The 26933-nt window shown below is 36.0% G+C and overlaps 1 protein-coding gene across 1 annotated transcript in view; it reads right to left on the minus strand.

Annotated features, from left to right (window-relative positions):
* RBMS3 (RNA binding motif single stranded interacting protein 3) overlaps positions 1-26933 on the minus strand; it is a 1212798-nt gene that overhangs the window by 72971 nt on the left and 1112894 nt on the right. Inside the window, exon 16 of the mRNA XM_042780448.1 lies at positions 7727-7837. Within this exon, the coding sequence (XP_042636382.1) occupies positions 7727-7837 (111 nt within the window). The remainder of the gene's footprint in view (positions 1-7726; positions 7838-26933) is intronic.

Genomic DNA, 26933 nt, shown 5'->3' on the forward strand with positions numbered 1-26933 from the left:
AGTAAATGGCATGTGAAAAGACAGATTAGGACTTGAACATTGTAAATCTCTTTAGTCAGAAAAACCACATATTGATCCAAAATTTCAAAATCAAATAAATGATAGACATACGTTCTTTTGTTTCTCACAACAGATACATTAACTAATGAGTTGCATATAATCTCAACATGTAGAATAAGTAAAACAGAGTCTCCAAACGTTTTATTAAAAGTAGTAATTCCTAGTACCTTTTTAAAAACTGCAATAACACCTTGCCACTGCAAATCACCTCCCCAAAAAGTTAATTTTATAAAAGACTTAATTTTTGGACCATGCCATTAGTGATATTCCAACAATATATTTATAACATTTAAAAAGTTATAAAAGTAAATCATGCTCATTATTCAATACTTGGAGAACGTTGAAAAGTAGAATGAATAAAATACAAATTACTCCATATCCTTCACCCAGAAATGATATTTGCATTTCTCTACACCTTTATGACTATTTTTTCAAAGTTGACACTATATTCCACAAAGGCAAATTTACATCACACTTTTTCTTACTCAACATTAAAAATAATCCTTTCCAAATTTCTTTAAACTCTTATAATTTAATGCTGCTTTATACTCTAGCTTATGCATGGATTATGACTTATTTAATCATCTTTATTGATAGAGATAATAAAGAATACTATGTAGAACAGTTTTGAGGCATAAACATTCTTCTGCTATTTTAGAATATTTCCATAGATTAGTTTCTCAAAACCATAACTGCTTGGTCAGTCAATATTAATCAAAAGTCTTGACTGACTACCTTACTGTCCAACCAGCATTTGTACATACTTATATTCCTATCATCATATAATCTATATGAGAATGCTGGCTTTTCTGTCCCTTCATTAGCAATGTATATTCTTTGATCAGTTTTTCTTATCAGATGGGAGATAAATATATTTGATTAAGTTATTATTATTATTTTTTACTTGTATTCTTGTCTTAACATATATTCATGCTCTTTGGCATTTTGTCTGTTGGGGTTTATATTTTTTTAATTTATTTGTACAAAAGTTCATTTCTACACAGTTATAGATTAATATTTGTAAATAGTCTGTTTTATAGTTCTAGAGTCTCACTGAAAGCCTAAGTATTTATTGCTTATATTTTAAGGCTACTTTCCAAATTTCTTTTTATTCATCTTACAGTGTCTCACAATAAGATATTTTATATCTTATAATAGAAGCTCTGGTGACGTAGTGCCTAAGGCATTTGATTGCAAACCAGAAGGCTGGCTGTTCAAACCTACCAGCCACTCCTGGGAAGGAAGATTGGGCAATCTACTTCCATACTGATATGGCCTAGGAAACCCAAGGAGGGGTTGCTAGGAGTTGAATCTGACTCCACGGCAGTGAGTTTGGTTTTGATTTTGGTTATAACTTACAATAAACTAAACATTTTTTTTTTTTTTTTTTAAGGATTCCTTTTTGATCATATTGTTTTCTTATACAGGTATCTCCTGTCTTACGCCATTTCACATTTATGAAAAACCTACATTAACACCTATTTTTGTTAAACAAAAGAAATTCACAGAGGATTTTTGCTTTTCCACAAAATTAGGGAACTAGTGTTCAGTGTTTGTTTTGCAGCAAGCCATATAAAGAGGCAGCACATACCCCAAGACATGAGAATGGTGTCGCCAAGCTGCTTCCCCAAGAACTACACTCAGAATTTCAATACCAAGCTGCCATAGCTTTGAACTGTGTCTGTGAACACTGTATGTTAGTGTTACAGGTTTTATGTGTTATTTGGTATGATGTAGTAGGCTATTTTTTTGGGGGGGGAGGGTCTGGAAACACTCAAAAATGTTTCCCATATAAATTAATGGTAATTGCTTCTTCTCTTTATGCTCTACTTTCAGATAGTGGGGAAAATCTATGTAGTTGACTTTTTAAAATTAATTGATATATATTTTCTTTTCCTTTTTTTTTCCTGAGAAACCATTAAGGTGTACTCATTATCATATATGGTACCAATTTCTGAATCCTAACTATTTAACCTGCTGTGTTCCTTTTTATCACTCTCAGTCTTTATAATTATATTCATACAAAACAACTGAAAAAGGAAATCTCTAAGCAAAATGAATAATTCAGGCTTTTCACCTGATACTATCAGAATTTTTGCTCAGTACAGTGACTGAGAAATGCCATCCATATGGTGAACACATGGAGTACAATTGCAAGATTATCTTTGGAAGTGGCTATGGTTATAGCATGGGAATCCAATGGTGCCACAAATCACTAGGGGCTCAGAGAGCACAAACAGAACTGAAGATAAGAATCTTGCAGAACAAAAAAACTTTGCATTTCTTTCATCAGACTCTGGTGACATTGTAAGCCACTAGTGACCACCAACTGAGCAAATGAAAAGGTGATAAGAAACTTGTAAAACAAGATTGGCATGCAATTGGAGGTTCTCACAGCACAGTAAAATTCCCAGTGGTTTCTGCTACAGCTTACAATAAAGTGATAAGAATTATGGATAACAGTGCTTTGGATCCATGGGGAGAATCCTGGTGACAAAAAATAAACAAAAGCAGAATTGCTAGAAAATCCTTTAAAGTCAGCTGAGCCCTGAAAGAAAACAATTACAGTGTGTTCATAAAAGTCATTTCTTTTAAGGCCTAAAGATTCTGTCCATTTTAAGCTCAGACAGAGAAGTGGACGATAAAAATTTAAGATGGGAACAAATACATGTTTTTTTTTTTGAAGATGAAAAAGAGTCATTTTCTCATTTAGTTAAGGATTTTAAAAGCAAAGTGGGACACAGCGTAAAGCCTAAGTCCTCCCTTTATAAATGGGAAGTTCTGAACTGGCTCTAGCTTGTATCTACCCTAGTCACTGCCTACTCTAGATTATTCACTATATCCCTCCCTCTGCTCTGTCCCTGGAACCCATCTGTTTCTGGAGTAGCAGTTTCTTTCTTAACCCAGACTTGTCACTTCTTAACGTTTTGCTCTGCAGAGTTTCAGAGAGTTCAGACACCTGAAAGGCTCTGAAAAATTCCAGGTAGGGGAGATTCATGGTCAGATAATTTTAGATTGATTGGCTGCAACAACACTATGGAGGATAGAATGAAACAAGTTTAGACTGGAAGCAGGGAGACCAGTTAGGAGACTATCACAATTAATCAGAGGAGGAATGATGCTAGATCCAGGTCAGAGGCTACAGAAATACAGCAAAAAAAGATAGATTTGACAAATACCTATGAGCCAAAATTTGTGGGACTTGAAAAATAATTACACATGGTAGTGATAAAAAAGGAAAGTGTCTATAATGAGTCCTAGGTTTGGGTATCTGGGTGAATGGTCATGTGATTAGCACACAGTGAAATAAGTACATTTCAGAGGAAGGAGGTCAGTGGGGAGGAAGCTCAGGGAAGATCATGCGATTAGTTTGGGTGCTATGACTGACATTTTTGAGGGAGAGTTGCATGGAAATGTTTTGCAAGTAGTTGGATAAATGCGTCTAATATTCTAAGATGAGGTTAGTGTTGAGGACTCAAATGTAGGACATTTCAATATGGAAGACGGGTTAAAACTGTGAAAGTAAATGAAATTGAGTACAGAAACCATGTTGAATGAGAAGTTGAAGAAACAGAAAAGCAGTTTTTAAGGAAAGAGTGAGTCAAAGGAAAAGAAGAAGGCTGTGATGAAAGGAAGAATAAATGGCCAGAATGGTCAGTAGAGAACTAGGAAAACTTTGCACAGGGACCACAAACTGGGAGCTCTTGGGTGAAACTAGACCTAACATTTAAATTTAGAGAATCTTTATATTTTAATACATATATATTCAGCTTATCTTGAAAAGTTGTAAGATTAGGGCACCCTAAATCTATATGCCTATATAGCAATAATTGGTTGAAGATGAATAATGGAGTAATAGACAAGGTGTCCATGTTCCAGGCTGGCAATGGCACTACCTCTCCCTATGGTTCACCTAATACTCAGGCAGAGATGCCTTTACTACTTCATTAAAAATGTCTCCTATTTAAAATATAATTTCTAGCATCACATATATTTTCTTTATATGATTATATTTATGACTACTAGTTAAGTAAATATAGAGCAAATTTGATTTTTATTTCCAAGTTTGTTTTTTTTAAAACTCAACCAAATTTATTTATTGTTACTTGCCTGGCCTCCAGAAACTTGGGCTTGCAACCCTGAAATGGCAGATTAGGAACTAAGGAGGTAGAGACATTAAAGAAACATGTTCTGTCAAATTAAATACAGCAGGCCAGTGAATTGTGCTGAAGACGTGATAGGGTACTTCATCCCACCTGGCCATATGGACTAAAATCCCATCAGCTAGAAGCTATTGGAAGCAGGTAAGTAAGGGTTGCTCACTTGATAAACATTACTGGGTATCACACACTGTACAACTACTCCTCACCTATCTACTATCTTGTTATCCAATGTCTCACATTTATGACAATAGTAAAAAAATCTACTATCTGTCTACTTTGGACATCAACAATGTACATCTGGCAGTAATCAATGCTGCGGTGCTCGGTAAGAGTGATGTTGGCTGTGATGGTTAAGGTTTCAACTTAGGCCAGGATTCTCAGTGGTTTGGCAGTTATGTAATGATGTAAATTGGCAGTTATATAATAATGTAGTCATCCTTCATTTTGTGAGCTGATGTGGTCATCGTTCATTTTCCTATAATTCTGATTTTCCCATAGCAACCTACTCTTTGGAACCTAACTATGTCAATAATTGAAGAGTGGGTGTATTAGGTATATTATATATAATTTCATTTAACACTTACAACACCCCTGAAATGTAAATATTATTTTACCCACTTTGTACAAGAGGAAATTAAAGTTTGGAGAGATTAAACAACCCACCTAAGCATGCACAGCTAATAAGGGGCAGAGGCAGGCTTTGAACCCAAGTATGATTTCAGAGCCCACTGGTCTTTCATGCCACCATGCTGCCTTCTCAGCAATTCATAAAGTACTTTTGAAAGATGCAGTAAAATGGAAAAGTTTTATTAAAAAAATAACCTCAGCTGCATAATAGCTACTCCAAATGCCAATCGGAAATTCAGATAGATGAATTTATGAAGGCATATCGAAGTATAAGTGTGATGGTTTAACAAAAAAGTAGGACACTGTGCACAGTATTCTCGACACTAACACACTCAATGATATTTTGTTGAATGAATCGACCCAATTAATATTGTTTTCTCTCTGTTTCTCTACAGCATTCTTAAATTGTAAATCTTTGCAAAGTAGCATGCTACATGAAGCTTATAATGTATCTAAGCATTATTTATTACAAATGTGAAGAGGGCAAAATATGGGGAAAAAAAACAAAGCTAAAGGAAATGTACTGTTAAAAATAAATCACATAGTTAAAATTTTACCCCCTAAGAAAGGCAGTGGGTATGTATCATTTCTGAATTATTTGGCTCTTATCAGCTGTGCAAAAATTGTGGCCTTGTCTAAATGTCCTTTTGTTGAAAATGCTCAAGTAGACAATTATAGCACGTATTAATGAATCAATAACTATTATAATTCTGACTCTGTTCTTTGTCTTTCACATAATTTTTCAATGTCCTAAAGGATTCAGTCACATTCTAAGTTAATACACATCTTGCATTTTTATGACTTCACTAACTTGAACTCCATCAAGAAAAACGACTTTGCTTTTGATTCAAAAAATAGGACTTATAAAATATTTATTTCTGCGTTTTGCATTGTAAGAACTTCCACTTACTAGATTCCAGACTATCATTCAATGCAGTAAAATTACATTATTCTGAGTTTATGATCTTTTAAGGAGAGGAAGGCTGATATGGAGGAAAAGTGAATGGGACAACGAGAAAGTTTAGGCCTCCCAGTACTGCTCTCTGGACCTGATTTATTAGCAATGAACAAAACAATTGTAAATAATCCTCTATCTGCCCTATGAAAATCAGCTATACTATGAAGTAAGTTAAATATAGTTCTATACATGACTTTTAACAATCCAGGTCGGAAACCTAAGACAGCATTTGGACAGGTAAGTGATTATCAACTGTTTTTCACAGGCTCACAACTGAGACCTTAGAGATAGGTCCTTTGCTACTGTTAAAGCTAAATTTCTTTATTCAGACAATACAACGCTTTTCATTAAGTTATATGGACTTTTTCCTATTTAGGGCAAATTAGTGAGGTATCAGTGGCAATGGCAGCAACTTCTTAGATTGCAAGAAATCTACAAGTCAACAACAGCTATGAGGCAAGCAAGGCACTGCTATAAAGTAAACTTCCCAATACACGGAAGTGAAAATATTTGGAGATGATGTCAGTATAATCCTGAAGAATAACTTCAGATACAGAGGCTGTTGTTGTTGTTATGTGCCATCGAGTCAGACCTGACTCATAGCGACCCCTCCTTGGGTTTCTGAGGCAGTATCATTACGGAAGTAGGATTGCCCAACCTTCCTTCCGAGGAGTGGCTAGTGGGTTTGAACCGCCAGCCATCTGGTTAGCAGTCAAGTGCCTTAGCCACTATGCTACCAGAGCTCCCAAGATACAGAGGCAGTGACTGTGATATCTTTAGGCTTAAAGATAACAGTCATATATTCAAAAATGCTGTCAAATAATATCAAATTCAAGACCACAACTAGAGAGAGAGAGAAATCGAGGCCCAAAGATATTATTTTCCCAAGGAAAGACAGAAACAATAGTGCTCAATCAAGATTCAAATCTAGTGCTTTTTCTACAATATTTAAGCTTCCTTGGTCAGAAGAAAATATCTATTATTTTTCTTTCTACCTCTTTAAAACTGACAAGATTATCTGTACTAACATTTATAAAAAAGAAAACTGTTACTGATGGTGTCATGTGAGAGGTGGCCATTAATGTTTTCCATTGTTCTTTGTAATAGTAGTAATTAAAACATTTGCAGTATGAAAGCTTCTATTGGACATTTGTCTTCTTGAGCATTTGAAGTATTCTTTTTTTAATAGATTTTGTTTTGTTTTAAAACATAAGAGTTTTACTCATGGTTTCAAATGCCTCATTGATATCAAATTAAGGCTGAACAGGCATATTTCAATCTACTTTTGTTCCCTAAGGAGAAATAAGATTAGTCAAAAATATTTCAAATATAAGAAAAGATCAAATACATTAGCTTTTCTTCCTTCTTTTTGACATCATCTATGTCTACATACCCAAAGAAAGATTGAAAAACTCAAATATGTCAGGTTCTCAATTACTTTTTATTGATTTAACCATTAAAAGAAAATAAAAATCCCTGCACATCAGTCATAGGCAGGGTTTATCCCTCACTTGTGAATAGTCTAGGAATCATATACTAACTGAAGTGCTAAGCAGCTAGGAGAAGAAAACCAGGCTCAAGTGTGTTAAGTCACAAGGTCAACAGTCTCATGTGCACACAAAAAGACACCTCTCCACAAACAGATATTTATCTGATGCGTTGCATTGTGCTGTCCGAACAAGAGGGACGTGAAATTTAATTGCAACACAGCAGAACCCTCTGCTTTGTCAACGTGAAGAAACATTCCTTGGAAATGAACACACATGCACAGTGCAGCTTATTCGTACTAGAAACTGTAAGGTTTGTTAGTCAAGGCTGAAAGGTAGAGAGCCAGTTTCACCAATAATGCCAATAAAAACAGAGGGTAGTGCTTCTTATTAAGGATGTCCAAGAAAACAAAACAAACTCTTCAACTCACCGTTCCTGTTGTACCCAACGAAAGGTGATTCATCTGTTGTGTCAGAGGGCCCATCATGTTTGCTGGCTGCATTGACATAGGATGGTCCATGGTTGGTGTAATCACAGCACCCTATAAAGCACACACAAAATCCACCTGAAAACACAGTCTTCAAGGAAGGGAAAATTTTAAAAACATAAACCCAGTAAACCGTGTTAACACCAAAAGTGTTTACTTTTTCCTGAAGCATCTAAATTCAACCATGACAAATTTTTACTTGTCACTGCCATTTTGTGGTAGTTTGCATATATGGCATTAGCAATTTCCTTTCCTCTAAGTTGGTTTATCTGTAATGTGTCTACAAATACCTGCAACTTTTATTTTCAATAGTCTATGAAGAATGAATTCCAAGATATCATATATATCCCTTCTCCTATTGTTCTAAATACCTACAAACTTATTTGACTGAAAAATAAGAATACTAATATAAATTATTTAATATTTCTCAATATTGAATAACAGTCCAGGTTTATGTAATTTATGTATGATTAGTAAGGAGACCCTAGTGATGCAGTAGTTAAGTACTTAGCTGGTAACTGAAAGGTTGGCTGTCCAAAACCCACCAGTCATTTTACAGGAGAAAGATGTGGCAATCCACTTCCATAAAGATTATAGCCTTGGAAACCCCATGGGGCAGTTTTACCCTGTGCTTTAGGGTTGCTGTGAGTCAGAACCAACTAGATGACAATAGGTTAATATGAATGAGACTTGATAGTCACAATATAATCTACTTATGGAGGAACAATGCTGCAACAGATGGGTTTCTTGACTGAGTATCTTTGAAGGGCATATTAAAATCTAACATAAAAAAAAAGTCTAAAATTACAGTAACTACTTCCCATGCCTTTTTCCTACTCCTTTGACCTACTTCGTTTCTATCTTGCATTTGACACAAGAGCGGAATACTGACTGAACTCTGTTAAACGCTAGTGAAATGTAACACTGTTAAAATTTAAATAAATAAAGTTAAACATCCATCAGCTATTTTAAGTCTTATTTCTAGAATATGGTTTCTATTTATTTCTGTGTTTTGTATTGCAAGAACTTGCGTAATACAAGAAACACTAGATCGTTTTAAAAGCACAATTCATATACAAAGAGTCACATGGCTAGCCAAACTCTAAGCCAAGCCATGTTACCCTCCTCATGCTTCCTGTCTACCATATTCTTCTCCCTTAACTGACTACTAGGAGAATGAAACAATTTTTTCAAAAAATCAAAATTATAAAGCTAAAGTTGGATGGAATCTTTGAAATTATATAATTAAAATACTTTATTTTAAAGATAACATAAGGCTGAATTTCATAATATGATAACCCATTTAAATATCCAATGAAGATAATATAACCATTACCTGAATAATTTTTTTAAACATTATTTTTCTCACTGTATGACTTTTTTTTTTTTTTTTTTACATAGAAGTAAACACTTTGCATAAATAAAACTAGGACAGATGTATGAAGATGGAAGGATCTGAGCACACCAACTAATTACTCACAAGCAAATGCTTTGGTTCAGGATGGTTAATTTTTCAAGATATTATTAAAACCAAAACTCTTGACTGTTATCTGTCAAAGGATCAGTCTACCATTCAGCATTCCTTGTGGGCTCCTTCTCATTCAACATGGTGGGAGAATAAAAGTTTAATAAGTCTTGTAGTTGAAATAATAAGAATACAAAATAAATGGTTGTTGTTGTTATGTGCCGTCGAGTCAAACCCGACTCATAGCGACCCCTCCTTGGGTTTCCGAGGCAGTATCACTACGGAAGTAGGATTGGCCAACCTTCCTTCTGAGGAGTGGCTGGTGGGTTTGAACCGCCAGCCGTCTGGTTAGCAGGCAAGTGTCTTAGCCACTATGCTACCAGAGCTCCCAAATAAATGGTAAAGAATTTATTTGGATATATGAGAAAAAAAGAAAAAAATAAATTTCACCTTTTTTCCTTGCTTGTAACGTACACAGCAGGCCAAAATATTCATGGCCCATATTATACTATTTTCTTTTTTTAGTGATTTCTGCAAAACTATAGCACTTTCTTATTTTGCTCATGACTTTAAAGAACTGTAGGTTAAAGTCTTTGCTCTCTTTCTCATCTATATATTTTCTACCCTGTTAATGGTTTTTAAGTTTTATAAACCAAACATCTACTTGGATTTGTGTACATCATGCCATTTTTAGTACATGTACAATGGAGTGCAGAGAATGATATGAGTTTACAAGAAAAAAATTAGCATAAATTATTTCCAATAGCAACAATGACTTCATAATTAGAGTAACATAGAAGTTTTTATTTATCTTGAGAAACAGCTATCCAAATGCAGTGTCCTACAATACTGGTGTGCAACATCTGTAATTTTGTGGTATGCACAGAGACAAATCACATCACCTGAACAAGACTCTTGAAGGAATGAGCAGCTATTTACATATGGCTCCAATATTTCACCTTTTTTCATTTGCTGATGTTGGCATAATTTTCTCTTGTATGTGTGTGGTGGCAGGTTGAAAGAGGGGTGACAAAGGATTGCTGGGGGGAGTGAAAACAAATTGTCTCCTTACAAACACTTATTAACCCTCAGGTACGCTGTTAAATTTCCACTTGAGTTGGAGGAGGCAGTCTGACTTTTACAAAATTATATTTGAAATTGAGACAGCTATGGTACAGGAAGTAACTATAACTTCAACTTTGGAAGCACTTTGGATGATCACTCACAAAAGCTGAAGGTTAGCAGAACGATATATGTTGATGGTAAGCTGGAAGCCACATTGGTCCTGTGACTCTATTTTGGAACTTACTCCCTTCTTCTCCTTTATTATCCTCCAATTGCTTTTTCAAGATTATACTATCCAAGAAAGTAATGATTATGCTTAAGTGCATTTTATAATCATTAAAAATAGAATTGCATATGATAGGCACTCAAATTTTTTTTGTGAATTAATATGATACATCAGTACACTAATGATCAGAAAAGGAGCTCTGGTGGGGCATTTGACTGTTAACCAGAAGGTTGACAGTTCAAACCCACCAGCTGCTCCACGGAAGATGGGGCAATCTACTTCTGTAAAGATTACTACCTTGGAAACCCAATGGCATCGCTATGAGTTGGAATCAACTCAATGGTTGTGAGTTCGTTTTTTTTTTTTTTTTTTTTGGTAATGATTAATTAAATTAAAAATACTTAACATTTACTTCTGATTTACACTGTTCGTTCTGTAAGGGTGGAAATAATATGTGTTTTGTTCACCCCTGTCTACCTAAAGTGTCTACAGTACAGCATAAAGCAAGTAATATAAAGCAAGTAATATAGCTTCAAAAATGCTTGTTGGAAGAATGATAAAAGGGCAAAATCCAAAATCAAAAAGTACTTTAACATGTTATTTTGAGATTACTAGTCAAAATGGTCTCAGGATTTGCATTTGAATTGTGTTGGTGAAGAATACTGAATATTCCCGGGATGGCCAGAAGGGTGAACAAATCTGTCGTAGAAGTACAGCTGGAATGTCTCCAGAAGGGAGAATGGCCAGACTTCACCTCTTATATGAGTCCCTGGAGAAGGATATTATGCTTGGTAAAGTAGAGGGTCCGTGAAAAAGAGTAAGACCCTTAACAAGATCACTTGACACAGTGGCTGTAACAATGGGCTCAAGCACAGCAATGATTGTGAGGATGGCTGAGGACCAGGCAGTGTTTCGTTCTGTTGCACACACAGTCACTATGAGTAGGAATGGACTCAATGGCACCTAACAACAACAGCAGTCAAATGGAAGCATTTAAAATGTTTTGAGAAAGCTTGTTCTTTCAAGGAGCAATTTAGTTTTGAAATTACAGTTGTTTGGCTCAACTATATGTGCCTTAATCCATATCTCCAAACTTCATACCTTAAAAGATGAGATATGGAATTCATTTGATATAAAAATTTCTACAAATGCAATGACAGCAAATCTATAAACCAAACTAAACCAAACACTGCCGTCGAGACGTTTGTGACTCATAGTGACCCCTCCTTGGGTTTCCCAGCAGTATCTCTACAGAAGTAGATTGCCCAACCTTCCTTCTGAGGAACAGCTGGTGAATTTGAACTGCCAGCCTTCTGGTTAGCAGTCAAATGTTTAGACACTACCCCACCAGCAAATTTATACAAATTATTAAAACAAAAATTATTTTTGTGTGTACATATATATCAGTGATTCTCAACTGGGGTTGATTTTTCTGTGTCTAGAGAGGACATTGGCAAGGTCTGGAAGTATTTTTGATTGTCACAACTGACAGAGTGCTGATACCGGCATTTAGCACGTAGAGGCCAGGATGTTTTTAGGCATGTTTAATACACAAGCCAGCCTCTGCAACAAAGAAAAACCTACCCCAAAACATGATTAGTGCTGAGTTCAGAAACCATAGCCGATACATATATATACTTCCAAGCTCCATTTGTACAGACCAAGAATTAATTTGAGCTACAGTAATTAGAAATGGCATACAGCATTCATTTACTCTCTGTTCCACAAATGAGCAGAAAATCATAAACTCTGGGCTGAGATTACATTACTGATATAAACCAGGTTCTTAAAGCTCTGCCATCTAAATCAATTTCCCAAATCCTACAAATGAGCAAGAAAAGAAGCAAGATTATTATGTGACTTTCATTGGCTATATGATTATTTTTGAGGTCAAATTTATTTCACTATTTCTTTTGTAATTGTAGCTAAGTATAGCTGGGTTGCTCTTTCTTGTGCTTGGACAGGATTGGCTTAGCTGACATAATATTTGGATTGCTATCTATATATGTGTAGTCTACAGGTTCTGGGCAAGACATGTGATGTTTAGAAGTAGGGTATTTTCCATGCTATGTGGTAAATCTAGAAGAGTTGTGTACCATGGTTGCCTAATGAGAAAATAACTATTAACTGTACAAATATTTTTTAATCTTCTACTTCCAAATCAAATATGCTTAATTTCAAGTTGCCTTATGATTCAGCTACCATAAATTAGAAGGTTTTTTTTTTATGTCATATTAAAAGATGTGAAAAACAGATTAGTTTTAACCATGGATTTTTCTTTAAAAGAATCCTAATTATATGTCGTGCCTATTCAACTGTGAATAATGGTGTCAGTTATTGGTTAAGTACCTATTTATGCAATTGTGTCCCTTTGAATGAGACTATACAGTAAATATGTCACTCTGAAGTATGTCTTACCAAGCAGGTACACAGATAATTAGAATTTCTAACAATGCTTTTTTTGTATCATCTAGCATTTTATGTCTAAAATTAAAGAAACTCGTTGAATAGTGACTTTTGATGTTGTCTACAAGCCTCCTTAGAATCCTGATAGAGAAAGTGGCTTTTAGATATGTTACCTTATTGGGTGTGAGTTGAAAATTTGAAGACTGTGGAACCCGTTAGTCAAACTTTTTTTTCTGACTGAATGTCAACTAATATGAAAAACAGTTCTTTTATCATTCAACTTCTACACCTGATTATAAAAACTGATCCTATTAAAATTATGAAAGCAATTTCATTTTGCAGCTGGATTACTATATTATTTTCCTTTCATATTTCCAATTGAAGAGATCATAGTTGGTGAGGCAATGGAAATATTAATTGTGTACAGAAGGATTACAGGGCCTCTTCAGTGAGGTTTGTTTTTTTTTAATAGCTTCAGCCACAAAGCCACAAAGAGTAAACTCATGCTCATCAGCTTCCCATTCCAATTACACAATCCATAGGCAGTTCTTAGATTGGAGTCTACCACCCACAAGCATATATACCATAAAAACCAATGTGGTGTGGTAGAGATGATATGAAGGAACTGGACTAATTGTGTAGAAAACAGTGAGGTTGTATTCCAAGAATGTTGACTTCACTCTGCTGGGCCCTAGTGGTATATGCCTTCTCCAAACGTATGTATTACGCAGTTCTGAAATCAGTTTAAAGGGATTTGGAAGACAAACAAACATACAAAGATTGAAAACCACTGCACTGTGATGCTTACCAAATTAATGGATTAATTACAATATATTTCTGTATTTCCATACTTTTAAATATACAAAGGAAATCCTTAATCTCTACGTACCAAAATATCATACAATAGAAAATTATATTAGCCTTACAGAGAACAGCTCCTAAATTACTCCTAACCATTTTCCTACTTTCACAGCATTAATGAACATGTGTATACATATATGTTGTCAAAAGTGACCATTCCCTGGAGAAGGATATCATGCTTGGTAAAGCGGAGGGTCAGTGAGAAGGGAAAGACCCTCAACTTGGATGGACTGACACAGTGGCTGCAATGAGGGACTCAGCTATAGCAAGGATAGTGAGGCTGGCACAGGACCAGGCAGTGTTCGTTCTGCTGTACATAGGGTTGCTATGAGTTAGAGCAAACTCAAGTGGACCTAACAACAACACAACATTATATAAACACACACAATTGACACTTAAAGATAAGCAGAAATGACTTTTCATATTTTTCCTACGAGGACGGGGTTATCAAAGCAACTATGTTAAACCATCTTCTTTATCAAAATCCAGCCCAGATTGCATTTTTACAGCCAAGTTAGCTTCCTGAAAAATATTATAATATTTTTATCTATTTTATCTAATAATAGTTTTATCTATTTTAATATTTTTAAAATATTAAATTATTAATAAAAATAATAATATTTTAATGTATTTTATCTAATGATATATATTATTAGAAAAATGTCAGATGTTCTAGAACTCCTGACACTTAACACTATTAAGCCAATGGTTTTAGTAAATGAAGTGTTTTGTAACAGGGCAAAGGTAAATAGGACAATCTGGTGATGAGATTAAAATATTTTCTATTCATGATTGCCCTATCTGGAAGCCATTTAGAGAAGCTGAGCAGTATGTTCACTCAAGAGAATGTGCCTTTTTACTCTGTTTCTGCATTATCTCTCTCCAACAGAAGGCTCCTACAAGTGTGTCCGGGATCTTCTCTTTAGCACAGTGCACACGGTCTAAACAGACATCTCATGGTTTCTGATTTATCCATCAGCCTAATTCCCCTACATGATGTCTCTCTTCCTACCACAATGAACTATACCCCATCCTCTGACAGACCCTACTCTTCCATGCTCAGGAGTGCTGGTTATCTACAGCATATTTGCATGTGTCTTTTAAGATTCTTATCCAATGCTACATCCAAGGGGGCATCTCCCTTGACTGACCCAGGCTGTTGGTCACTTGCTCCTCTCACCTCTCCTAACACTTGGACACTACTTGATTGTGACCATACTTTGTCTCCTGGATTTTAAGTTCACTGACATCATTTACAATGCTTCATATTTTCAATGGTCTTGAAGTCCAGCAATGTTCCCATCAGGACACAGATGCTCAGTAAATGGTGACTGAGTGACTAAATGAGTCAACAGCACTTGCTCAGCAGTCAAGTTACTCGTGACTTTAATGAAATGCAAAACAGTAACAGCAGCTCCATGTTCAAACAGGGCAAGTAGATTACATTGAAATAACAGATGCACTCTCTTGACTGGGCTAAAGGATGGACTTAACATTCCATCCATCTGTTCTGCTTCTCTTCAAAAATGCCCCTTTCTGACCACTGCCAGCTTCACCATCTCATTTTTTGGGTAAGAATTCCTAGGCTTCTGAGACCCAGGGAAGTTTAATGTTGGAGTTCACCATATGATTTCCATTCTATTCAAGAGTTGCATATACGCGATTAAATGCTGTAATATTTTTAAAATGTATCACAGCCAATGAGCACTGCCACAAATGCAGTATAAGCTTTTTTTATTAGGCCTTTCCTGTGGTATAAAGTGTTTTAATAAGCATGTATCTTCCTAAGATTCATATCAGCCCTTGCCATGTGATAAGTGAGGAAATGCTTTATTCATTTGAACAGCAATCACTTTATATACCTCTAAGTAGATTTTCAATGTACAGAAAGTTTAAAATGCATGTCAGAAGCAATATTCCAGGCCAGTCTTCTTCCAGATGATAAGGCAGACAGGGTTCCCAGCAGATGTCTGAATATTTATTGCCTCATCCTTTGTCTGGTAAAATGTTTATCTGTCTTTAACTAGCACTCAAGACTGTGAACCATCATAAAGCTTCTCATTAAAAACTCCTTACTGACAAATAGGCCAAAAGACCCACTGTAGATCATTTTCAAGGTGTTGCAGGATCCTATTGGCAAATGGGTGTGGGAAATCATTTCTCAAACCACAGTGGTGATCAAGAGAAAAAGCTGCCTGTTATCTTACTTATGGCCATTGTTTATAGTGCAAATTGCCTAAATATGTCACAAGGCACCTAAATTCTGGCTATTACAGGGAAAGGAGCTATTCCTTGTCCTGCAATTTGATACAAAATGTACTTTATTTTGTGGTCCCTCAGAGGACATTTCTCTGCTATTTGTTTTCTCCTTTAAAACATTTTGAGGAATTTTTGTGGTTGAAGCTGGCAACTCAACTCAACCCAACTCAAATATACAGGTGTGCAGTCATAACCCTGTTTATGAACTAATTTACCCCCTTTAAGGTACACTTTCTATTAGTATTATCATTACTAATATGTTTCAGACGCAGTATATACCCTACTGATATGTGTTTTGTAAACTAATGCCAGGATAAAATATGTCCTGGTGGAATGCCCATATCCTAAGGTCACAACTTACATATTATCATCAATTAACATATATTCTGAAACCTGCAAGATGTTCAGCTAACATACATAAAGTGATCAAGAACATGAGGAGAAAGCCAACTTTACGTTTCTATTCATCAGTGTGCTGTTTGTTGTAGATCTGTGCCCGAAACTTAGTTACATGCTTTTTTTCACTTAGGTTCTATAGGTATTTCTCCTAAATAATAATACAGTATCAGTAATTTTACCTCTTTCTTAGTTTAATACCAGTGACCATCAAGTTGATTCTAGCTCATGGTGACCCCATGTCAGCGCTGTGCTCCAGAGAATTTTCAATGGCTAAGTTTTCAGAAGCAGATCAAGGCACCTCTGGATGGACTGGGACTTCTAAGCTCCTGATTAGCACTCTGCGCCTAACCGCCTACAACACGCAGAGGCTTAAATGACATTAGACTCACAAGTACCTTGTTCTTCAATATGTGACCTGGGGTCAGAATAGCATCCTATGGGAGCTAATACAGAATCTCAGATTCCTTCCTACACCCACTGACTCAATCGCCATTTCAGTAAGATCCCATGATGATTCCTATGGATGGTAAAGTTTGAGAAGCATTGTTCTAGCATTTTTGTTTGTTTGCTTATTTTTTATATCTGCCATGTCTTTGAGTGAATTTTATATTGTACTATTTTATAGAGATTCTTGGCTTCAGTCTTAACCATTTTGCTAATTTATTTATCAGTTCTTATTTGAGGGTGGGATAGCTTCACATAAATATGTCTCCTTGATATCATCACAAATAGCCAGTTATTAGTTAGTTCATTTCCTCAATAATTTTCACAGGGTTACTGCCTTTATTCATCAAATTTCTTTATATTATCTATGACATATTTTCATGGCAATCTTCAAAGTAAAATCTCCATTTATTTTCAAACAACATCTCCAGCTTCTCCAATAAGTTAGAAATAATTACAACAACCAAAAGGAAGCCTAATTGTGCAATGGTTAAGCACTCAGTTGCTAATTGAAAGGTCAAGTCTTTGAATCCATCAGCTGCTCTGAGGGAGAAAGATGAGGCAGTCTGCTTCTCAAAAGATTTATAGCCTTGGAAACCCAACGGGGCAGCTCCACTCTGTCCTACAGTCACTATGAATTGGAATCAGTTCAATAGCAACAGGTATTACAGCCAAGTGTCAGAAGAGAGGCTATATACCTTGTAAACTAATGAGAGTCACTATCTAAATACTTTGGTTACTCCTATGAATAGCATAGATGTTGTTGTTGTTGTTATGTGCCGTCGAGTCGGCCCCGACTCATAGCGACCCCTCCTTGGGTTTCCGAGGCAGTATCACTACAGAAGTAGGATTGCCCAACCTTCCTTCCGAGGAGTGGCTGGTGGGTTTGAACCGCCAGCCTTCTGGTTAGCAGTCAAGTGCTTTAGCCACTATGCAAAATTAAAAAAATATTGCTACTTTGTTAGGCACAGATCAAATCAATCAACTGTCGAAACTCGTTTAAAAGTAAAGTTTTTAACAGTTCTTTTGTGCCTTGATCTTTTCCCTGAACTCCTGTTCCAAACGGCCAAGTGGTCATTAAATCGAGAATCTAGGCACCTAAAAACTATTATGCCCCATTGTAAATATATGTATGTTTGATTTCTGTTGTTGTTGTTATGTGCAGTGGAGTCAGACCCAACTCATAGCGACCCCTCCTTGGTTTTCCGAGGTGGTGTCACTATAGAAGTAGATTGCCCAACTCTCCTTCTGAGAAGTGGCTGGTGGGTTACTAATTTCTATTTCCACACTCAGAGCATATTCATTCTCCTTTGATTCTAGGGATAATATAGAAACTTTGAGATCATCTTTACCATTTCCTTCTCCCTTACTATCAATGTTGTTACCTAGTAGTCAAATCTTAGAGACCTTGTCGTGCAGTATTTGAATGCTTGGCTGCTAACCCAAAGGTAGGTGATTGGAACCCATAACATGTTCCATGTAAGAAAGATGTGGAAATTTGCTGCTGTAAAGACTACAGCCTTGGAAATCCTATGGGACCATTCTACTCTCTCCTGTAGGGTCATTATGAGTTGGAATCAACTTGACAGCAATGGGTTTGGTTTTAGTCAAGTCTTATCAATGCTAGACCATAAGTGTATTCAAATCTCCCTTTTCCTTTCAATTGCTACTGGCTAGATTGAGAACTTCACCACCTCTAACTGAGCTCAATACAACTACTTCCTCTAGTACACCTGGGTCAGTCACTCCACATTATTATTTGTCACAATATGAATTCTGCATTCTCAACACAGAATTTAAAACAACAACAACAACAACAAAAACACATTCCTTAGACTTTCCTGGTATTGGGTGTAGATATGTAACTTCTGGTAATCAGAAGCACCTGTGAAGGATTTACATCTGGAAGACAGTTTAAAATAAGAGCTAAGCATCCATATTGTTGACCCAGTGGTGGCCAAAGTAAGTTGATTCCATGGTTTGCAGCAGGAGTGGACATTTTCTCAACAGAGCAGAGCAGTGTGGTTTTGGGGTCAGCAGTGATGCCCTCTGGCCATGCAGCAGAATTATCTACTATTGTATTTTCTAATAATATTTAGCATTTCTTGACTATCAGATTAAGCTGATATAAAAATTCCTCTCTATATAGCAGCTTTATTTATGAAATAAAACACATGCTAATTTGTGGGTTTTAATTTCTTTTTGAAGGTATATGGGGTGGGGGCAGGTAAAGGGGCTCTGTTGGTGTAGTGTTTGAGGCATTAGGCTGCTAACCAAAATGTCGGTGGTTTGAACCCACCAACTGCTCCATGGAAGAAAGAAGAGGCAGTCTGCTTCCGTAAGATTTACAGCCCTTATAGTGGGGCTGCTATAAGTCAGAATCAACTAGACAGCAGTAAGTTTGGTTTTTGAGTTGGGGTGAGAGGAAAACCAAGCTATCATGCTATCAAAATTAGTTTCCTAAGATGTTTTGAATATTTCCTACTATTCCTTGAACCGGAGCTTGGGTGACATATGCCTAAGGCATTTCACTGCTAACCATAAGGTTGGTGGTTCAAACTCACCAGCCCCTCCTTGGAAGGAAGACTGGGCAATCTACTTCCATAGAGATACTGCCTCAGAAACCCAAGGAGGGGTCGCTATGAGTAGAATCTACTTGATGGCAAGGTGTTTGGCTTTTCGTATTCCTGAATGGGGGGGAAAAATATATATATATGACTTCATGTCCAGTAACTGGTATTCAAATTTTGTAGTGTTTATCATCATGTGCTTTGATGGCATATCATTTTTATGTTACCTTTGAAAATTTCCATAAAAAATAATGTAGCGCTGCAAATTCATGAAAGTAAACAGTGCAAAATGCCTTTTCTGACTTCTCAGCCACCCAGATGAAATCACTGTATTGTACTAAATTTATTCAGAGGAAAAATATTCTGAACCAGTTATTCTCTCACATTTTTCTCTTAGCCCTCCCTTCACTTTCTCACAGATTATAAGTGAGGTAGGTGGAAAATGAATGTTCAGCAATATCAGGTGGCTTGACTAGCGTCAGAGGTTTTCAACATGTACTTTTACTTAATTTCATGCAAAAGTAAGCCTGAAGCTATCTGCCTGCCAGTAATTATATTCCTCATTTCCATTATGGAGATTGAACCCCCACCCAAAAGGCTATCTTCAAAGGCACATTGTTTTTCTTATTCCGTTGTAACAGATGTTTTATATCATCTACCTCAACATGCTAGTTTGTCTGTAAGGGACACCCACTCTTTGTAGCCAGCTGTGGAAATAGCTCCAGTGTCTTCTGTGGACACTCTCATTCCATTCTTCTGACCTCACTGAAGACCACATCCAAGTGTAGGAAAAATAAACAGCCCTGATAACTTCCTTTACAACATTTCCAGAGCAAGAGGTGGGCCCATATTAGACAAGTGCTCTTTACAAAGTATGCAAGACAGGATAATGAAACTCATTTGGAACATTCAAGTATCACCAAACTAGCCAACTTAAGTAATCCTTAGATTAAGGAAAACCAAAGCAATAGCATCTTTGGGCATGATTCAACTGACAACATATGGCTGACTCAGTGCCACTTCAATTATGCATCAGTCAATCATTTTTTCTCCTTTGACTCTACAAAGTTCTCACAAGGAAAGGTTTACAACACAAACATATCCAAGTTTTTGAAATACTGTGAAGAGCCTAGAGACTATAATACATGTCTTAAATGGATAGAGAACTAACATGAATTGCTCTATGGTGGAATTATATCCTGCCATTACAATAAACTTTTAGGGAAAAAAATTAATCTGCTTTTTAAGAAGTCTATCTTGCCTTGTTTGAATTTGACAAAGCAAAACTTTTAGTATTAAGAATTATACCACTTTCAGAAACTGAGAGGGGTACTCAAATTATAGTGCATTTGCTAAACTGCAGTGTTAGAGGCACAAAACTTCTTTAAAGTTATTTAGGTGACAGTTAAAATTTAAGATCAAGAACATTCATTATTTCCTTCATTCACTAATAGTTACTAGCACCTATTGTTCCAAGAACTTATAGTTTAGCAGTTAAGTAACTTTAATATGATACATTAAAAGAAAAAAAAAAAGTGTCAAAAATATAGTACAAGCAAAGTGATCAGGGAGATAAAAAACTTCCATTCAGACAAATATTGGTTATACTCTGTCAATTTCTATCTTAATTGGCATGACTGCTAATGGCTGACTTCTAAAACTCAACTCCTGAAGTCACAGTTGAGGCCCTTGACTCATGTCTTCCCTCTAAGTGAAGGCATTATCTAAGTCCAGTAAACCTGGATGTCATGCTGCAGTGTGAGGTTGTGGGTACCCAGGAAACAGTGCGAGGTGTCAAGCATCAAGGTGAAGAAAAGAATGGAAGAAAGGAATAATTTTAAAAGATAAGGGAGAATTGTAAACACCCAAGATAATGTCTAAAAAGTACTCAATAGTTCTTAATTATCAGGATCAAAAATGCTTTTATAGGAGTAGAGACCTGAAGTCTCAAAGGATAAACGGCTCATTTCTGAAGAGTGGCAATCATTTCAAATACGTTTATTTCTGTTGTCAATCATAGCTTACTTATAGAGAGAGCCCTCTCTATATATAGCCCTTTGATCAATGCCACTTGTCAACTCACTTGTTAATAGACTGGGAATGCTGTATTATGTCATTCTTCCTAAAAATAGTGCCTGTACCCTAAAAGCAACCTCTTGATTGACAGCTTTTAGCTATTTACATGGCAATACAGTGGCAAACATAGCTAACCAACACACTGTGACTATGCTGACTATTGTTGTTGTTATATGCCGTCAAGGTGGACCCGACTCATAACGACCCCTCCTTGGGTTTCCAAGGCAGTATCACTACTGTAGAAGATTGCCCAACCTTCCTTCTGAGGAGTGGCTGGTGGGTTTGAACTGCCAGCCTTCTGGTTAGCAGTCAAGTGCCTTAGGCACTATGCTACCAGAGCTCCTATGCTGACTATAGAGGGCATTATGTAACAATGAAACCACCAAAACTTAAGTTATAATGCCATGGTTTCCTCATACTATGGACCTAACAAATACGAATATACAGTGATCTACTTACAAAGCCTTTTTAAAGCAATTATTTCTGTACACTGCCACCAAATGAACACAATTTAGAACTTGTTAAAATAATGAAAATTAATTAGTTCATAATAGTTCCTGTGATTTTTAATAATAACTTTTTTTAACAAATATTCATGGGTGGATTTTATGAATCTGAAAATCAGTTGCTAAAGTTAAAAATAAATATATTCCAAGAAAATATGTATATAGGAAATGGTGATTTCACCCCAACTTAGTTGGTATGGTTATAGTGTAGACTCAGATGGGAAATAAAATCTTACTAAAATACACTTTCTTGGATAAAGGTAGTGATGTGTAGGAATTTCAAAAAAATAAAAAAGGATAGAGAACCAGTTTTTTAATCCAACGACAAAATGTTTTTGCTTAATTTAGCATTCTTTTAAACATCTAAATTGTGAACACCAGCAATCATATTTGCCATTTTATTCACCCAGCCAAATTTTCAAACGCCAAACTATAAATGAGTCTTTCAAATTTTTAGTTTGTGCTGACAAATACAAACATACACACATATTTTAAACTTTATCAGCGAAACTAAGAGACAGTCCAAATTTCATTTTATTTCATTCTCTGTTTTTGGTCTGGTTTGATTTTAATCCCATGTAACTCATGTATTTGTTACTATCTTACATAAGGGAGCTCTGGTGGCCTAGTACCTAAGGCATCTGACTGCTAACCAGAAGGCTGGCGTTTCAAACCCACCAGCCACTCCCCGCAAGGAAGGTTGGGCAATCTACTTCTGTAGTGATATCGCCTCAAAAACCCAAGTGGGGGTCTCTATGAGTCAGACCTGACTCAACGGCAGTGGGTTTGGTTTTGGTTTTTTGGTCTTATATAAGCTAACATGAATCTGGCCTCATGAAGTGTTGAGATTATTATTATTTTTTTATCCAGGTCTATTTTATTAAAATTATGTGTGTGTTTATATATATGTATGTATGTATATATGTATATATATATACACACACACATATATATATGCATATGTGTATGTCTGTATATACACTTGGATTAAAAATATATATAACTAATAATTAATGAATAATATAAATCATTAGAGAGGTCAATGATGGAACAATTGGGTTTTCTGAGGCACCCTGGAGCTAATTTTCTAAAATCATATTAAACCAAAGTAATTATTCCATAAATTTTCTTCCCACAATCTGCAAGTGGGGAGGAGCAGGGAGAGATCTTTGAGTTAACAATTCTGGAGCAAAGTTTGTGAAGGAAAGAGGGGAAAGTCAGAGCTTATACAAGCAGGTTCAGCTCTCTCAGCCAAAGACCTTAGGATTCTGGAGCCAGGACTCTATTTCACAGGGAATTGTAACCTGCAGCTATTTAGAATTCCTGACACCCAAACCTAGTTTGGGGAGAGATTCCCTAAAGCATGCCCTCTGGAGGCATCCAAAGTTTAAAACAGAATCACCCAACACACAGAAGTTGTCAAGGACTGGCATATTATAAATGTAACTACTAAGAACAAGGAAACTACAATGAGAATGTAGAGGGACACTTAACAAAAAATGTAATTATAGAGTAGTCAGTAACTGTAGCAATTATTGACTTGACAAACAGGTATTTTACAGTTGTTATACACACCTGCGTACAGTGGTATCTGAGGTTGTGTGAATAGAACCAGAGAGCAGAGAGATTGGACAACTGTATTTTCCCCTACGTAATTGTCATTGTTGCTTCTTCCTCCTCTGAGAAATTCTTTCTCTGGCCATTTATTTTACCAATACATCTACAACTTCTTGGAAGAGGTACTGCAATGCCCCACACCATGGACTAGCAATCCTACACTGATCTATTTTCCTAAAGGGAGTAGGCAGTACTGAGTTTTGTCTTTTATTTATATTGAGTTAGACAAATGGTAAGGTCAATGAAACCTACTTGCTGCTGGAATGGTTTCTATAGTATTAAAATTTCTGTGTTTGGAAACTTCTTTAACATAACTATGTGGTTCTATTAATATAGGATTTGAAGCAAAACCCAAACAGTTTAAAAAGTTATTTTAAAGAAACTTATAAAAACAAGTAGGAAATATTTAATCATTGTTAATATTTGTTTTCTCATTTGAAAATAATGTTGGTCTATATGAAAAGCAAAGAAAATACCACAAAAACAAAACAAAACTGCATAATCTTAGTACTGTTTCTATTTTTACTTTATAAAGTGAAAAATACCTAAAGTAAGGAAAGTGACAACATATTATTTTAGAATAAATTATTCAGTTTAAGTTTAATTCAGAACTGTTTCATCCTTTTGGTTTAATATCTGGGTTTTGAAAACAAATAAAATAGTCTGTACTTTAAAAATAAAATTAAATAAAAAAATATTACCAAAGGTTCAAAATTACCTACATGCAACAATAAAAACTATCCTATGTGTGAAAAAGTCATGATAGATTTTAGCATAAAAATTTTCAAACAACAGTCTAGTTAACATAGGCTTAAAGAAAACACAACACCCTTCTTATGCCATATTTTATTAAATTTCCTCATAGTTATTTATTATGTGCTTTATCTGATACACCTACTTAAAATACAGAAAGTGTTATTGAGTAGGTAAGCTGCAGTATCACCACAATACTCATAGTATTAACATGAGTCATTTCCAGTGACAATGGAGGTTAAAGATAAGGCTTATTTATCTTAAGCCGTATACTATTTTGAGATAAACAGAAATAAATGACACTATTTGGATAAATAGGAGCTCTGGTGGCATAGTGCCTAAGGCATTTGACTGCTAACCAGAAGACTGGCAGTTCAAGTCCACCAGCCACTCCTCAGGAGGAAAAGTGGACAGACAACCTACTTCTGTAGAGATATCTCCTTAGAAATTCAAGGAGAGGTTGCTATGAGACAGATCTGACTCGATGGCGGTAAGGTTTTTTTTTCATTTATTACTGTTTTGTATTCTCTGTTATAAAGGACCTAATCATAATATCTTTTTTTATCATTATTAATCTGTCTACTTGATTTACTCTGGGTTAAATGATATAACACAAAATATAAAAATGTAATGAAGAATCGGCCAGTTATAATGAAACATAGCTGGTGTTATGTGCATTTAAACATAGTTGTTCCAGCTCTGTCACCAACTTGTTTAATATCTGAAAAATCCATTGACTTCTCTGAGTCTTACTTCCTTCATTTGTAAAAATATTATTATATACTATTCAGATTTGTAGTTTATAGCATATGCAATATAATCAAGAACCTCAAATGAAGACAGAGTGAAGTATTTGTAACCTGAATAGGCAGAACATTTTCCCAAATGATACACAGAAAGATCCAAATTCAAAAGACTAGTGCACCTGCTTGGTGATTTCTGGAATTCTCTGTTGCTGCTGTTAATTCCCATTCCAACTCACGGGGACCCCATTTGTGCCAAGCAGAACCGCTCCATGGTGTTTTCAAGGCTGTGAACATTCAGAAGCAGATCACCAGGTCTTGCTTCTAAGGCACCTCTGGGTGGGTTTGAACCGCCAAGCTTTTTGTGAGTAGCCGAGTCCGTAACCATCTGCACTACCCAAGGACTCTGAGAACTCTGTACACAGTCAAACTTTTCATTACATAGTAAGAAAAAAAAAATCACGCACCAATGCCACTGACAACCTCATTCAAACCAATAATGACTAGATCAAAGCCTTTAAAAGAGTTACTGAGGGAAGTACCCACACAGGCACCTTAGTTGGACTGGACTATTTTTTACTCCTCATGTGCCCTCTCCAAGGTCCCACCACACACACACACACACACACACACACACACACACACACAGTCAGGGCCTTCTAATACGTGCAACTAAAGGCTCATTAATTCATCACTGGTTTACTTTTGTACTCTTTAATATACTCATTTGATTAATCTCTCGCTTCCCCATGACTAAATTTCATCAGGACAGGGACTACACTTTATTTGCACTCCACTGTGGGAGCTCTGGTGGTGTAGGGCCTAAGGCATTTGACTGCTAACCAGAAGGCTGGCAGTTCAAACCCCCAGCCACTCCTTGGAAGGAAGGTTGGGCAATCTACTGCTGCAGTGATATCACCTCAGAAACCCGAGGAGGGGTCACTATGAGTCGCAATTGACTCGACAGTGAGTTTTGTTTTTGATTTTTTGTATCCCTAAATCTGGTACAGCCTACAAAGGCTGACACACATTAGCTTTTCTATAAATATTATCTAAATTAAAAAAGCGAAGGAGAAAAAGGATGAGGTCTCAGAACATTTGTGTATCTTGAAGAAAAGGCACTTCCAAAGTCGAGAAAAGGAAGTTGAAAATAATAGCTGAAATTCACTAAGATAAATATGTCTGAATGACAGTCTTGTCAAAATATGGCCTTAAATATTTAATAGGGTTAGTTAGCATGAACCAAACAACAGGAAAAACAAACTCTGTCATCGAGTGGATTCCAACTCATAACGATGCCTCCTTGGGTTTCCGAGGCAGTATCTCTACAGAAGAAGATTGCCCAGTCTCCCTTCTGAGGAGTGGCTGGTGGGTTTGAACCACCAGCCTTCTAGTTTGCAGTCAAATGCCTTAGGCACTACACCACCAGAGCTCCTGTTACCATACTGAAGTTGTGACACATAGTAAATATCTAATAAATGAAGAAGGGAATGAATGAAAGAATGAATAACTCTAGTATCATGACTTCAATAAGTTTTTTGCCTTAATGGCAATATTTTTAGTTTTTAGAAAATGAAAAACTGAATAAATGATCTACTTTTTAATTGTTATCATTCTTCCAAGTTACCACAAAAGAAATCTCCTTGCTTCAACTGAAAATATTCCAGAAGTTAACTGCATGCTCAACAGTTATAATTTGAAGCTTAAATACCTTGACATTGTTAAAATTTAAAACTTATTTTCCACCACTAGGGAATCTT

This window comes from Orycteropus afer, unplaced genomic scaffold, assembly GCF_000298275.1.
Source record: "Orycteropus afer afer isolate SDZICR_OR568_19922 unplaced genomic scaffold, OryAfe1.0 scaffold00003, whole genome shotgun sequence".
Classification (NCBI taxonomy): Eukaryota; Metazoa; Chordata; class Mammalia; order Tubulidentata; family Orycteropodidae; genus Orycteropus; species Orycteropus afer.